The sequence below is a fragment of the Hippopotamus amphibius genome, chromosome 6 (assembly GCF_030028045.1).
Source record: "Hippopotamus amphibius kiboko isolate mHipAmp2 chromosome 6, mHipAmp2.hap2, whole genome shotgun sequence".
NCBI lineage: Eukaryota > Metazoa > Chordata > Mammalia > Artiodactyla > Hippopotamidae > Hippopotamus > Hippopotamus amphibius.
In genome coordinates this window covers 29,466,553-29,479,832 of record NC_080191.1, presented here as the reverse complement: position 1 = coordinate 29,479,832, position 13,280 = coordinate 29,466,553, and the positions used below count along the sequence as shown (strand labels likewise).

At 37.4% G+C, this 13,280-nt stretch overlaps 1 protein-coding gene across 4 annotated transcripts in view; it reads left to right on the top strand.

The window, feature by feature from the left end:
• TBC1D32 (TBC1 domain family member 32) overlaps positions 1-13,280 on the top strand; it is a 208,683-nt gene that overhangs the window by 95,651 nt on the left and 99,752 nt on the right. For all 4 annotated transcript variants that reach the window (XR_009054257.1, XM_057738443.1, XM_057738445.1 and 1 more), the window contains one exon: positions 8,377-8,465. Coding sequence is in view for 3 of the 4 variants with exons in the window: in XM_057738443.1 (XP_057594426.1) it covers positions 8,377-8,465 (89 nt within the window). In the remaining variant the exon portion in view is untranslated. The remainder of the gene's footprint in view (positions 1-8,376; positions 8,466-13,280) is intronic.

Below are 13,280 nucleotides of genomic sequence, written 5' to 3'. Positions count from 1 at the left end.
TGTTGGCCAGACTGAGTGCTTGTCTGGAGGCTCTGGGGAAAAATCCACATCCAAATTCATTCTTGTTACTGGCAGAAGTCAGTTTGTTACAGTTGTGGGATTGAAGTGCCTGATTTCCTGCGGGCTGTCAGCTGAGGGCTGCTTTCAGGGCTTTGTCTGATTGTTCCCTCCATGTCAGCAACGAAGAATTTCACTCATGCTTTGAGTCTCTCTGACTTCCTCTTCTGTGACCAGTGAGAGAAAGCTCTGCTTTTAAGTGTCTCATCTGATGGCAACAGAGCCACCCTGGTAATATCCTCTTAAAATCAAATAATTAAGGGCTTTAATTACATCTGCAAAATCTCTTCACAGCACTACCTATTGGGTTGGCCAAAAGGTTCCTTCAGTTTTTAAGTAAAAATAAAAGACACCTTTTTCATTTTCACCAAGAACTTTATTGAACAATGTATTCACCATTTTGTTCCGCTACCTTATAGTATTTTTCAGGCAACTTCATAATTCCATCTTCTCAAAACTTTTTCTTTTTGAGCAAAGAACTGTTCCAGGTGCCTTTTACAGTTTTGCAGGGAACTGAATTTTTTTCCATTAAGAGAATTTTGTAAAGAGTGAAATAAATGGAAATCCAAAGGTGCAATATCTGGTGAATACGGCGGATGAATCAGAACTTCCCAGCCAAGCTGAAATAGTTTTTACCTGGTCATCAAAGGAACATGCGGTCTTGCATTATCCTGATGGAGGATTATGTGTTGTCTGTTGACTAACTCTGAATGCTTTTCATCAAGTGCTGCTTTCAGTTGGTCTAATAGGGATTAGTACTTGTTGGAATTAATCGTTTCATTTTCCGAAGGGAGCTCATGACAGAGGACTCCCTTCTGATCCCACCGTATACACAACATCACCTTCTTAGGATGAAGACGAGCTTTTTGGTGTGGTTGGTGGCTGTTCATTTCACTTGCCTCACAATCTCGTCCATTCCACATTATTGTAGAGTATCCACTTTTCATCATTTCTCACAATTTGTTTTAAAGATGGAACATTTTCATTACGTTTCAGTAGAGAATAGCATGCAGAAATACGGTCAAGAAGGTTTTGTTTTGTTTTTTTTCATTTATGTGGAACCTAAACCTCAAAGCGATTAACGTTAACCAAGCTGGTGCAAATGATCATCAGTGCTTCATTTGGATGTTTTGAGTATGTCGGCTATCTCCTGCATGGTATGACTTTGATTATTCTCAATTAATGTCTTGATTTGTTCGCTATCAATTTCAACTGGCCTACCTTCCCGTGGAGCATTGTCCAGCGAGAAGTCTCCAGCACAAAACTTCGCAAACCACGTTTGACACGTTTGATCAGTCACAGCACCTTTTCCATACACTACACAAATCTTTTCTTGCATTTCAGTTGTTTCCTTGAAATAATAAAGCATAATATGCTAAAAATATTGCTTTTTTCCTTCCATCTTCAGTATTAAAATGGCTAACAAAGATTCACTAATTTTGATTTTTAAATGTGTGCTGACATGATAGCTGTCACAATACAGTCTAACAAAATTGTTTGGAATGAAGTTAAAGATAATAAGCAAGTGCTACTAGAATCATCTTACAGAAAAAGGCAAATGAACCTTTTGGCCAACCCAATATGTTGGTGTTTAAGGCTTGAGAATCTTGGGCCATCTTAGAATTCTGCCTACTACAGTATCTTTGGGCTGGATTTCTAAAAGTGGGGTCACTGGTTGAAAGGTAAACTCATATGTAATTTTGGTATGTATTGCTAGATTTCCAGTCACAGGGAATAATCCTTCTGAATTGCCATCAGTAAGATATTATAGTGCCTGTTTCTTGGCAGGTTTATAGACGATAATGTGGTCAGTGGTTTAGATATCTGTCTGAGAGCAAAGAAATGTTAATTTATATTTTTCTCATTATGAGCAGAACATCTTTTCATGTGTTTAATGTCCATTGACATTTCTTCTCATAGTGGTCTTTCAACTTATTTTTGCTGTTTTTCTATTTGTGTTCTTTTTCTCAATTTTAGGAATTTTTCATACTTTAAGAATATTTGGCCTTAACTTTTCTTGGTTTCCTGTTGAATATCTACCAAAATTCTAAGCCCTGGAATAACGCTCAAGTTGTACTTTTGTATATTAAAGATGAATGACAAAAAATATTCTTTTCCTTTGACAGACATATTTTTCAATTGCTTTTCGATTTCTTTTCTGTCAATTTATATATGTTGTATATTGGGTTGGACCCATTTAGTTATTGGAGAAACTCAGTTTGAATTAGTTTAGGCAAAAAAGGAATTGACTTACCATTTTGTGGTAAAATCAGGGACAAGTGGAAATAGAACTTTGAATGCAATCAGGTCCGCATCTGTCTCTCTTGGTTCCCCCACCCCCTTTCCTATTACTGCCTTCCATTTTGACTTTATTGTAAGGCCTATACATAGTATAGTGGTTAAGAGTTTATATTCTGAAGCCAGACTGCCTGGATTAGATTCGTGGTTCTACCTCTTATAAGCTGTGTTACCTTGGACAAGTTTGACCCCAGTTTTCTCCTCTGTTAAAAAGAGGACAATACTGTTTCTATCTCAGGGTTATTATAAGAATTAAATTAATTGAATTAAATTAAATATAAAAGTTTAAATCACTGCCTGGCAGATAAGTGCTATATAACTGTTTTCTGTAATTGTTATTAGTATGTTCTTCTCCAGATGATGACTCTATAGGAGAATACACAGGACTACCTGTCATTCCATACTGACATGTTCACCATCTCCTCTTGTATTAGTTTCCTAGGGCTACCATAACAAATTACCACAAACTGGGTTGGTTAAAACAACACATTTATCTTCCCTCAGTTCTGGAGGCCAGAAGTCTAAAATCAAGATGTCAGTAGGACCACATTCTCTGCAAAGTTTCCAGGGGCAAATCTTTCCTCGTCTCTTCTAGTTTCTGGTGGTTTCAGGCATTTTGTGACTTGTTGCTGTATAACTCCAATTTCTGCCTCCATCTTCACATGGCCTTACCCTCTTCTGTCTTAAATCTTCCTTTGTCTTTCTCTTACAGAACATTTGTCATTAGATTTAGGGCCCACTTGCCTAATCCAGGATGATCTTATCTCAAGATCCTTAATTACCTCTGCAAAGACCCTTTTCCCAAACAGGGTAACAATCATGGGTTCTGGAGATTAGAACACAGACATATCTTTTTTAGGGGGAGTCACCATTCAACTCACTATACCAACAGAGTGGCATTTTCCTTTACTTCCTATCTTTAGACTGAATGTTTGTATACCCCCCAAATTCTTAGGTTGAAACCTCATTCCCAGTGTGATAATATTTGGAGGCGGGGTCTTTACCGGGTGACTAGTGCCTTATTTAAAAAAAAAAAGATCCTAGAGAAACCTCTCACCCCTTCTGCCACCTGAGGACACAGCAAAAAGACAACTGTCTGTGAACTAGAAAGTAGGTCCTCACCACACAAAATCTTCTGGCAACTTGATCTTGAAGTCACCAGCCTCCAGAACTGTGAGAAATAAACTTTCTGTTGTTTATAAGCCACCCAGTCTATGGTATTCTATTATAGCATCCAGAATGGACTAAGACACTCTCCACTTTGAAAAATCCCAGGGAAGGACCTTATTAGATTGAGTTTTGTTTATGGATGTTCATGGACTAACCAATCACAAGCCACTCCTAGTAGGGCAGGAATGGGAATGTTGGCATTATAGTTGACCTATTCCTCACCCTTCACTTTGGCCCTTTCTTAAGTGAAAGGGATCAGATAGCACAAACATAGCCACTGGGACAGCTGTGAACAGAATAGGCACTCAAACATATATTGATTTACAGAGAATGCATATTCTTTGTTTTTCCTGTCTTGGTTTCATTCTGGCTTACTAAATTATTGAATATGTTCTCAAGCTAGACAACATGCTTTAAAAAAGCACAGAGTTTCAGACTCCTTTTTGAGAGTCCCAAGCCTTACTTGCACTAACTTGTTACTGGGAAGCTGCTGCTTAATTTAGGAAATTGATTCCCTATTGACACGCATTGTAGTGCTTAGAAACTGAATTTCTCCATAAGGCAGGCTTCCCAGGAATTTCCTTTTCTTCCCTAAGTGGTGACTCATCAATGTAATCCTTTTTGCAGAAGAATTTGTTTACTATAAAGCTTGTTCTCTGAAAATGCTTTATCATTAATAGATTGCTGCAGTTAGCTTGTTGGTAATACATTCTCTATGTTGTATTCTTACAGTATCTAGTACTTAGATTCAGAACTAGAACTTTAGAGTCACAGGTGTCACGTACTGTTTTGGAACAAGGAGTGTCCAGCTAAGCAGCAGACAACAAGGACAGGTTAAGATAGCAGTCCTTTCATTCTTCATTGCTTGACAGTTTAATATTTGCTGATTGTAAGCTCTTGTGCTAATATTATTTACACATTTCTACAAGATATTTGTAGAATGGTAAATGCATTCCTAAGTGTTCCATGTAAACTTTCACTTGATAAGTTTATACAAAATCCAGTTTCTACTATGTCTTGTTTAGTATTTCAGATGTGATTTTTAGATCCATTATTTTCTCCTCCTTACAGACTTATTTCCTGGCCTCTTACTTATTTGATATGTTTGTACTATCATCTACATAGGCCTCAGTAAATATCATGTGGCTTTGTTCCTTAGCTTAACCTTCCTTCTTTTGCTGTATTGATTACAGAGATATCTTTTTTTTTAAGAGCTTTTATTGAGATACAGTTAACAGACAATAAACAGCATATATTTAGAGTGAACAATTTGGTATCCCAATCTCCCAATTCATTCCCCCCAACCCTCCCTGCTTTTCCCATTTGGTGTCCATATGTTTGTTCTCTACATCTGTGTCTCTATTTCTGCCTTGCATTTCCTCTTTCATAGTTGTTAGCATTTGCCTTATGTATTGAGGTGCTCCTATATTGTGTGCATATATATTTATAATTGTTATCTCCTCTTCTTGGATTGGTCCCTTGATCTTTATGTAATGTCCTTTCTTGTCTCTTGTAACATTTTTTATTTTAAAGTCTATTTTATCTGATACGACTATTGCTACTCCAGCTTTCTTTTGATTTCCATTTGCTTGGAATATCATCTTCCATCCCCTCACTTTCAGTCTGTGCGTGTCCCTAGGTCTTAAGGGGGTCTCTTGTAGACAGCATATATATGGATCTTGCTTTTGTATCCATTCAGCCAGTCTGTGTCTTTTGGTTGGTGCATTTAGTCCATTTACATTCAAGGTAATTATCGATATGCATGTTCCTATTACAATTTTCTTAATTGTTTTGTGTTTGTTTTTGTAGGTCCTTTTCTTCTCTTATGTTTCCCACTTAGAGAAGTTCCTTTAGCATTTGTTGTAGGGCTGGTTTGGTGGTGCTGAATTCTCTAAGCTGTTGCTTGTCTGTAGAGCTTTTGATTTCTCCGTCGAATATGAATGAGATCCTTGCTGGGTAGAGTATTCTTGGTTGTAGGTTCTTCCCTTTCATCACTTGAAATATATCATGCCACTCCCTTCTGGCTTGCAGAGTTTCTGCTGAGAAATCAGCTGTTAACCTGATGGGAGTTCCCTTGTATGTTATTTGTCGTTTTTCCTTCGTGCTTTTAATAACTTTTCTCTGTCTTTAATTTTTGTCAGTTTGACTACTACATGTCTTGGCATGTTTCTCTGTGGGTTTATCCTGCCTGAGACTCTCTGTGCTTCCTGGACTTGGGTAGCTATTTCCTTTCCCATGTTAGGGAAGTTTTCGACTATAATCTCTTCCAAGATTTTCTCAGGTCCTTTCTCTCTCTCTTCTCCTTCTGGGACCCCTATAATGCGAATGTTGGTGTGTTTAACATTGTCCCAGAGGTCTCTTAGGCTGTCTTCAATTCTTTTCTCCTTATTCTTTTCTGCATCAGTGATTATCACCATTCTGTCTTCCAGGTCACTTATTCGCCCTTCTGCTTCAGTTAATCTGCTATTGGTTCCTTCTAGTGTATTTTTCATTTCAGTGATTGTGTTGCATATCTCTGTTTGTTTGCTCTTTAATTCTTCTAGGTCTTTGGTAAACTTTTCAGTCTTTGCATCCAGTCTTTTTTCAAAGTCCTGGATCATCTTCACCATCATTATTCTGAATTCTTTTTCTGGAAGGGTGCCTAGCTCCTCATCATTGAGTTGTTTTCCTGGGGTTTTATCCTGTCCCTTCATCTGGTGGAAAGTCTCTTGCCTTTTCGTTTTCTCTGTCTTTCTGCGGCTGTGGTTTTTAGTTCCACAAGATGAAATACTGCTGATACTGCTTGATACTGCTGTCTGCCCTCTTGTGGAGGAAGCTATCAAGGAGGCTCCTGTGTGCTTCCTGATGGGAGGGACTGATGGTGGGTAGGGCTGGGTGGGCGGAGCTCAGTAAGACTATAATCCGATTCGGTGGAGAGCTCAGTAAAACTTTAATCTGCTTGTCTGCCAATAGGTGGGGCTGTGTTCCCACCTTGTTGGTTGTTTGGCCTGAGGCTGCCTAGCACTGGAGCTTACAGGCTCTTTGGTGGGGCTAATGGTGGACTCTGGGAGGGCTCACGCCAATGAGCACTTCCTAGAACCCCTGCTGCCAGTGCCCCTGTCTCCTCGGTGAGCCACAGCTGCCCCCCACCTCTACAGACATCCCTCCAACCCCAGCAGATAGGTCTGGTTCAGTCTCCTATGGGGTCACTGCTCTTTCCCCCTGGGTCCTGGTGAGCACACTGTTTTGTGTGCCCTCCAAGTGTGGAGTCTCTGTTTCCTCCAGTCCTGTGGAGGTCCTGCAATCAAATCCCGCTGGCTTTCCAAGTCTGATTCTCTGGGGATTCCTCCTCCCGTTGCTGGACTCCCAGGTTGGGAAGCCTGACATGGGTGGACTTCTGCAGTATAACTGTTCTCCAGCCTGTGAGTCACCCACCCAGCATTTATGGGATTTGATTTTAACGCGATTGTGCTCCTCCTACCGTCTCATTGCGGCTCCTCCTTTGTCCCTGGATGTGGGTGTCTTCTTTAGTGAGTTCCAGTGTCTTTCTGCCGATGATTGTTCAGCAGTTAGTTGTAATTCCGGTGCTCTTGCCGGTTACAGAGATATCTTGAATTTAAACTCATGGAAAGTAACAAGTTTCTTGGTCAGGAAAATGAGCAATAGGAGAGACAAGTATTTGTCTGTGAATTAAATTCCTAGGCCTGAACCCAAAGATATGCACAAAACCAGGTATTATAGAAAGAAAGCCTTTTAGAGAATGCTCAGAATTTTGTGATGGGCTTAAATTGTCAGTGCTTGGGACAACTGATGGCACCAGGGCATCAGGTTCTCTCTGTACTTGCATTTTCTTTTTTTTATAAATTTATTTATTTATTTATTCATTCATTCATTCATTTTATTGGCTGTGTTGGGTCTCTTTTTGCTGTGCGCAGGCTTTCTCTAGTTGTGGTGAGTGGGGGCTACTGTTCGTTGTAGTGCATGGGCTCCTCATTGCCGTGGCTTCTCTTGTTGCAGAGCACGGGCTCTAGGTGCATGGGCTTCAGTAGTTGCAGCGCATGGGCTCAACAGTTGTGGCTCATGGGCTTTAAAGTGCAGGCTCAGTAGTTGTGGCGCATGGGCTTAGTTGCTCTGCAGCATGTGGGATCTTCCTGGAGCAGGGCTCAAACCCATGTCCCCTGCATTGGCAGGCGGATTCTTAACCACTGCGCCACCTAGGAAGCCTCTGTACTTGCATTTTTAAGCCTGGTTACCCTTCCAACAACTTTGGGAAGCTTTGACAAGGATATTAATGCCAAAATCATACCCCGAGGGATAGTGATTTAATTGCTTTGGGATAGATCCTGAGCAGCTATTATATTTACTTTTTAAGTTCCCTAGGTGATTGCAGTGTTTGTTCAGGGTTGGAAACCACTGATTTACATGGGCAGAGAATATCTATTAACAAAATTTCAGATAGTTCCTAGATAAAACAATTTAAATCCACTGTTCATGCTTCACATCTATAGAGTTCATATTTGTTTTTCGAAGTAGTTTACATTTTTAGCAGTTTAAACAGTATTTAACTGGCCGAAATAAGCTGCTCACACGGTACCAAAGTTGTGTATAAATTAATGATTCTCCACTTTGGCTAAACATTTGATTCATTTTAGGAATGTTTACAAGTCTCAATTCTCATACCACACCCAGACCAGTTAATTCAGGCTCTCTAGGGGTGAGACTCAGGCATTAAAAAAATTTTTTTAAACAGCTCCCTACACTTAAATGTAAAGACGAGTTTGAGAACCACAAATCTAAATAAATATTTATTGATTTGATTTTTTTTAAATGGTTTCAGCCAGGAACAGTCTAACTCTTAAGTCTTTTTTACAGGATATTATTGACAGGCTCGTAATTTTGAATTCTGAAGCCAAGATTCGTTCTTTATTCAGCTATGAACAATCACACATCTTTGGTCTAAGGTAGGATGCTGAATTTCACTTGAGATGTTTTCTGTGTTTCAAAAACAGTTAAGCACATGTTCTATATACTTGCAAAAAGCATTTAAAATAAGCTAGTTTTTAAAGCATATTTAAAGGTAATTTGTCTTCCTGTAATATTACAAAATAAATTATAGTCATTAGATTTTTACGTTGAAGCCTTTGTTACGTTTAGTTTCTGTATTATTACAGTGTCTTTCACTTTTGCTCGGTTTATTATAAGAGGCATTTTGTGGACTATTCAGTTTACTCAGGAGTCAGGTGGGGCTTCCCTGGATTGCTATTGGTTTGGACTCCTGCCATAATGTCATCTTGAAAGAGGCCTAGAAATGGGTGATTTATCTTGCTCAAATTTTGCTCGTCAGTGTTAATCATACTCTTTAACCCAAGGTTTAAATATTTTCTGGTTGAATTTATATCCCTTATTATTTAAAAGCAGGTGAATTAAAGAAATTTTTCATTTTCATAGGTTCATAATTTCCTTTCTACTAACTTTTTCAAGTATGAGGGGGAGGAGGTCAGTGAGAATGTTCTACCTAAGAAATAAAGCAATTACTTTTCTAAAATTAGAGTTCTCTAATGGTAGTATATGTCTTAAACTTTTTTTTTATTAACATTCATTAATAGCTGAGCTTCATTTTTGGACTTTCTAGTGAAAGAAGGTAGAAAAAAGAGCTGCAGCTATTATAGTTCTTTGGATGGTATGCTCTTTATCTCAAAATGTATTTTCACATTAAATTTTAACTTTCTGTGAATAGCATCAGATAATCATATAGCAAGCAGTGAGGAGGAATTCTGGGGAAAATCTATCAGTAGAGCCTCCTTTTGCATAGCAAGTATGTTTCTGAGTTTTCTAATTATAGAACATAGATTTTGGCCTCTTATTATTAATGCACTGAGTGAATTTCTTTTTTTTCCTGTATATTTTCTTTTATAGGGTAATATTTCCCTTTGGTGTTCTTCTGGCAAAATATTTAACAGTAGGATTTTAAGTCATGTAAAAAGCAATCGAAGAAGTAAAATGGTCCTGGGAATAAAGTATATTAATTTGCATAGTATGTGCTTTCTCATAATGTCTAAATGGAGTCATTCTATTCTACACTAAAAAATGTGCCATCCCATTGTTGATACATATAATAGCCATGCAGTATAGTGGTTAGTAACATCGAGTCTGGCATCAGGCTGCCTGCTGTTTACTAGTTGTGTGAAGTGAGATCTCAGTTACCAATCTGTAAAATGGAGGATAATTATATAATTTTCCTCATAGAGTTACCATGAGACTTACATGTGAAAAATTAGAAGGGCTTATAGCAGTGCTTGGCATACAGCAAGCACTATAAAAATGTTAGTAATAGATATAAAGTAGCAGTACTTCAAGTGTTTATATCTATCTACTTGCTCTATACTGTTTTTGAGTTTTACTTAGGAAATACATTTTGACTTCATTTTTTCAGTATCTCAGTATTCCACATGCTGCCAAGAAATGTGCTTGTTTACAACATCAGCATTCAGACAAAAGAAAATGATAAAACCACTTTTTGAGGACAAGTTTGTATTTTAATTTTATGTGCCTTTTAACAAATCTCTCTTTGACAAGGAATTTATTTCATTGTATTTTGAAGTCCATTCTTATAATACTCAGTTGTATTTTTAAGTTTTGCATCTCAAGTTAATTTACTTTCAGTTTTCTACTGTTTCAGTCTAGCATTGGTCACTGAGGTCCAATGGTGATAATTTAAATCATAGCTTAGTATTATATACATCTTGCATTTCTGTGTGTTTTGGATTTTTGCCTGTATCATTTTCTTCCACAGTGTTTTTGTTCATTTCTAATTGTAGCATTCCCTTTAGCAGATCATCTCATTCATGTGTTTGTTTCTACATTTAGCATTGCTTTGTTCCATTCACTTTATTATTTTTTCCCCTTGCTTCAAAAATCTAGACTAGCTTAATGGTAAGTTTGATGCAGTTTCTTTAGGTTTACCACAGCACTTAGATGAGGCTAATTTGGGGCTTAGGGAAATGTGGATTTTCACTTTCAATAGCATCACATTCTATTTAAGTTTCTGAATTTTTATTTGCCAAGATCTTACAAATTTTATACTGTAAATGACTAATATACAAGAAGATTGCTCCTTCGGTTAGCCCTCCTATCCTCTTTGTTTCCACTTCCAACCTACCCTTTTATACTGCTGGTATCAGTGTGCAGACATGCCTTCACATATCCCATTTTACAGTGAAATGAAACAAAACACATGCACAAAGAAATTTCTCTTGATATCACATCTCTCTTCAGTCACTGTCATATTATTCTTCCTCTTGCAGCAAAACATATCTCTACACATTGTCCCTACTTTCTCACCTCTGCTTACTCCTCAGCCCATTTAGATTTGGCATTGATTTTATAGCTCTGTCAGGCCTGCACATCCTGCTCATCTCAAGGTCACTTATAACTTCTATGCTAATGAATCTAGTGGATTCTTGTCTTGATTTTCAGTTTACTGTAAGTAGCATTTGACATAATGGGCCATTTTTTTCTATGTGAAAAGTTCTTGTAGCTTCTGTGATACCGCATACTCCTGTGGCTGTAGTTTCTCCTCCTTTTCATTCTCTAGGCAACCTCTGAACGTTAGAATACTCAGGGCTTGGTCCTGGGTCCACTTTTTTTCTTTACACTCTGCCCCTAGTTCATCCACTTACATCTTTGCCTTAAAGTATCATCTGTATGCCAATGGATGCCCCAATTTATATTCCAAATCTAAACCGTCATTCTGAGCTACCAGACTCATATATATGACTGCATCCTGACATCTCAATTCATACATTTCTTAGATATCACAAACTTGTCTAAAAGTGAACTCTTGAGTCTCCTCCCACAAAAACAAAACAAATCTTTCATTCCCATCTCAATAAGTGGCCCAACCATCTATTTAGTTGTTCAATCTTGAGCCATCTTAACTTTCTTTCTTTGCATTTCAAACAATGATTTGTCTTTATTATAAAGAAATTAACCAATGCAGGAAATTAAATATAGTAAATTAAATGAAATTCCTCCTAACCCCTTAAGTGACATTATTAACATTGAGAAAAATCATTCTAGATGTCCTTCTGTGCATATACAGATAGAAGAATAGATATATGGAAATATTTTATACAAATGGAATCATAATACAGTTTCCATTTTAAATTGTAAAGCAACCCTAGTGAGACAGAAGGAATTGCTGTGTTTCAAATCGCTGTTTTTTCACTTCAGAGGTAACTATTTCCCCAGAATTTCCTCAGAGGTTAAGAAAAGAGATTATATAAAACACTTCGAGTGGTTTGAGCATTGTATTTCACTTTTAGACAGTATTGATTGACTCTCTACTATAAAAGAGGAGGACACTAATGCTCTCACTGGCCTCCCACGTTCCTTGTATCCACCTGTGTTAGAAGGATGTACTCTTGTCATTTCCTAACCTACCTTCATGAGTCACAGACTCTATTTTCCTCTCTACCCAGGAAGAAAATTAAACTAACCTGGGTTTCTTCATGTAGTAAGATGTGTAGTACTTTTTACATATGACTACAGAGTAAGATTTTTAAATTTTTAGTCTTCTCTACTTTATTTACTCAATCAGTATTTTTGAGCACTTGTTATGCTCTGTGCTATGTGTAGGGGATGTAATAATGTGTAAATATGGTGTGATTCTTATTCTCTTTAACCTGGCTACCTAGTGAGGAAATGGATATTAAGATGATGAAAAATGTGAGGTAATTAGTGCAGAAGAGAATAGCATCTTTTAAAGCTCTCCATCTTCCCATTTTAAATAACTGGCACTTCCAAACTCTGTTAAGTGGCTTTCAAGGAGCTCCATAGTATCTCCACCTTTCCTGTGTATATTATTTTCCACCTTCCTGAGCCTGAACTAATGCTCTGAGTAGTTAGACTTATCTCCCTCAAACACAGTGTTTATTATTGCCTCTATACCTGTTTGTCTTGAATACTGTCTTCATTTTTGCTGTCTTTGTACAAATTTGGATCATCCTTCAAGGCAAAGCTTGCTTTATGAATTAAGTACACTCTGATAATTTTCTTGGATGTCCTTTGCCTTTTGGGGCATTCACACAGACAATTTTATTTCTCTTTCTGACTAAAACTTAAACTTCCTGAGAGAGTATCATTTTCTTTTACTTTCATGTCCATCACATTGCCAAGTACTTTTTAGTTATTTGGTTAACATTCATTTGCTAAATCTGTTGATTAAAACAGTTGCTTGAAAACTTTTTTAAAGAAAGTTGTACATTTATTATATTCTGGGTGCAGATTATTTTCTTGAACACCTGTCTTTTAAGGGCACTAATTAAGGCATAATGAGGTTTTTATCCTTGATAATTTGAGGTATAATTGACATAACATTAATGAATACTTGTATATATTGTGAAATGGTCACCACAGAAGTCTAGTTAAGATCATCACCATACATAGTTACAGGAATCTTTTTTTTTTCTTATGGTGAGAACTTTTAAGATTTACTTTCCAATGTGGAATATACTTTTCACCCATTTCATCGCCCACCCCACCACCACCTTTGGCAATCATCAGTCTGTTCTCTGTATCTGTGAGCTATTTTCTTTTTAATTCCACATGTAAGTGACCATACAGTATTTGTCTTTGACTTATTTCACTTACTATAATGCCCTCAAGGTCCATCCACATTGTTGCAAATGGCAAGATTTTGTTTTTTTATGGCTGAATAATCTCATTGTATATATACCATATTTTCTCTGTCCATTTATGCATCAATGGAAATTTGT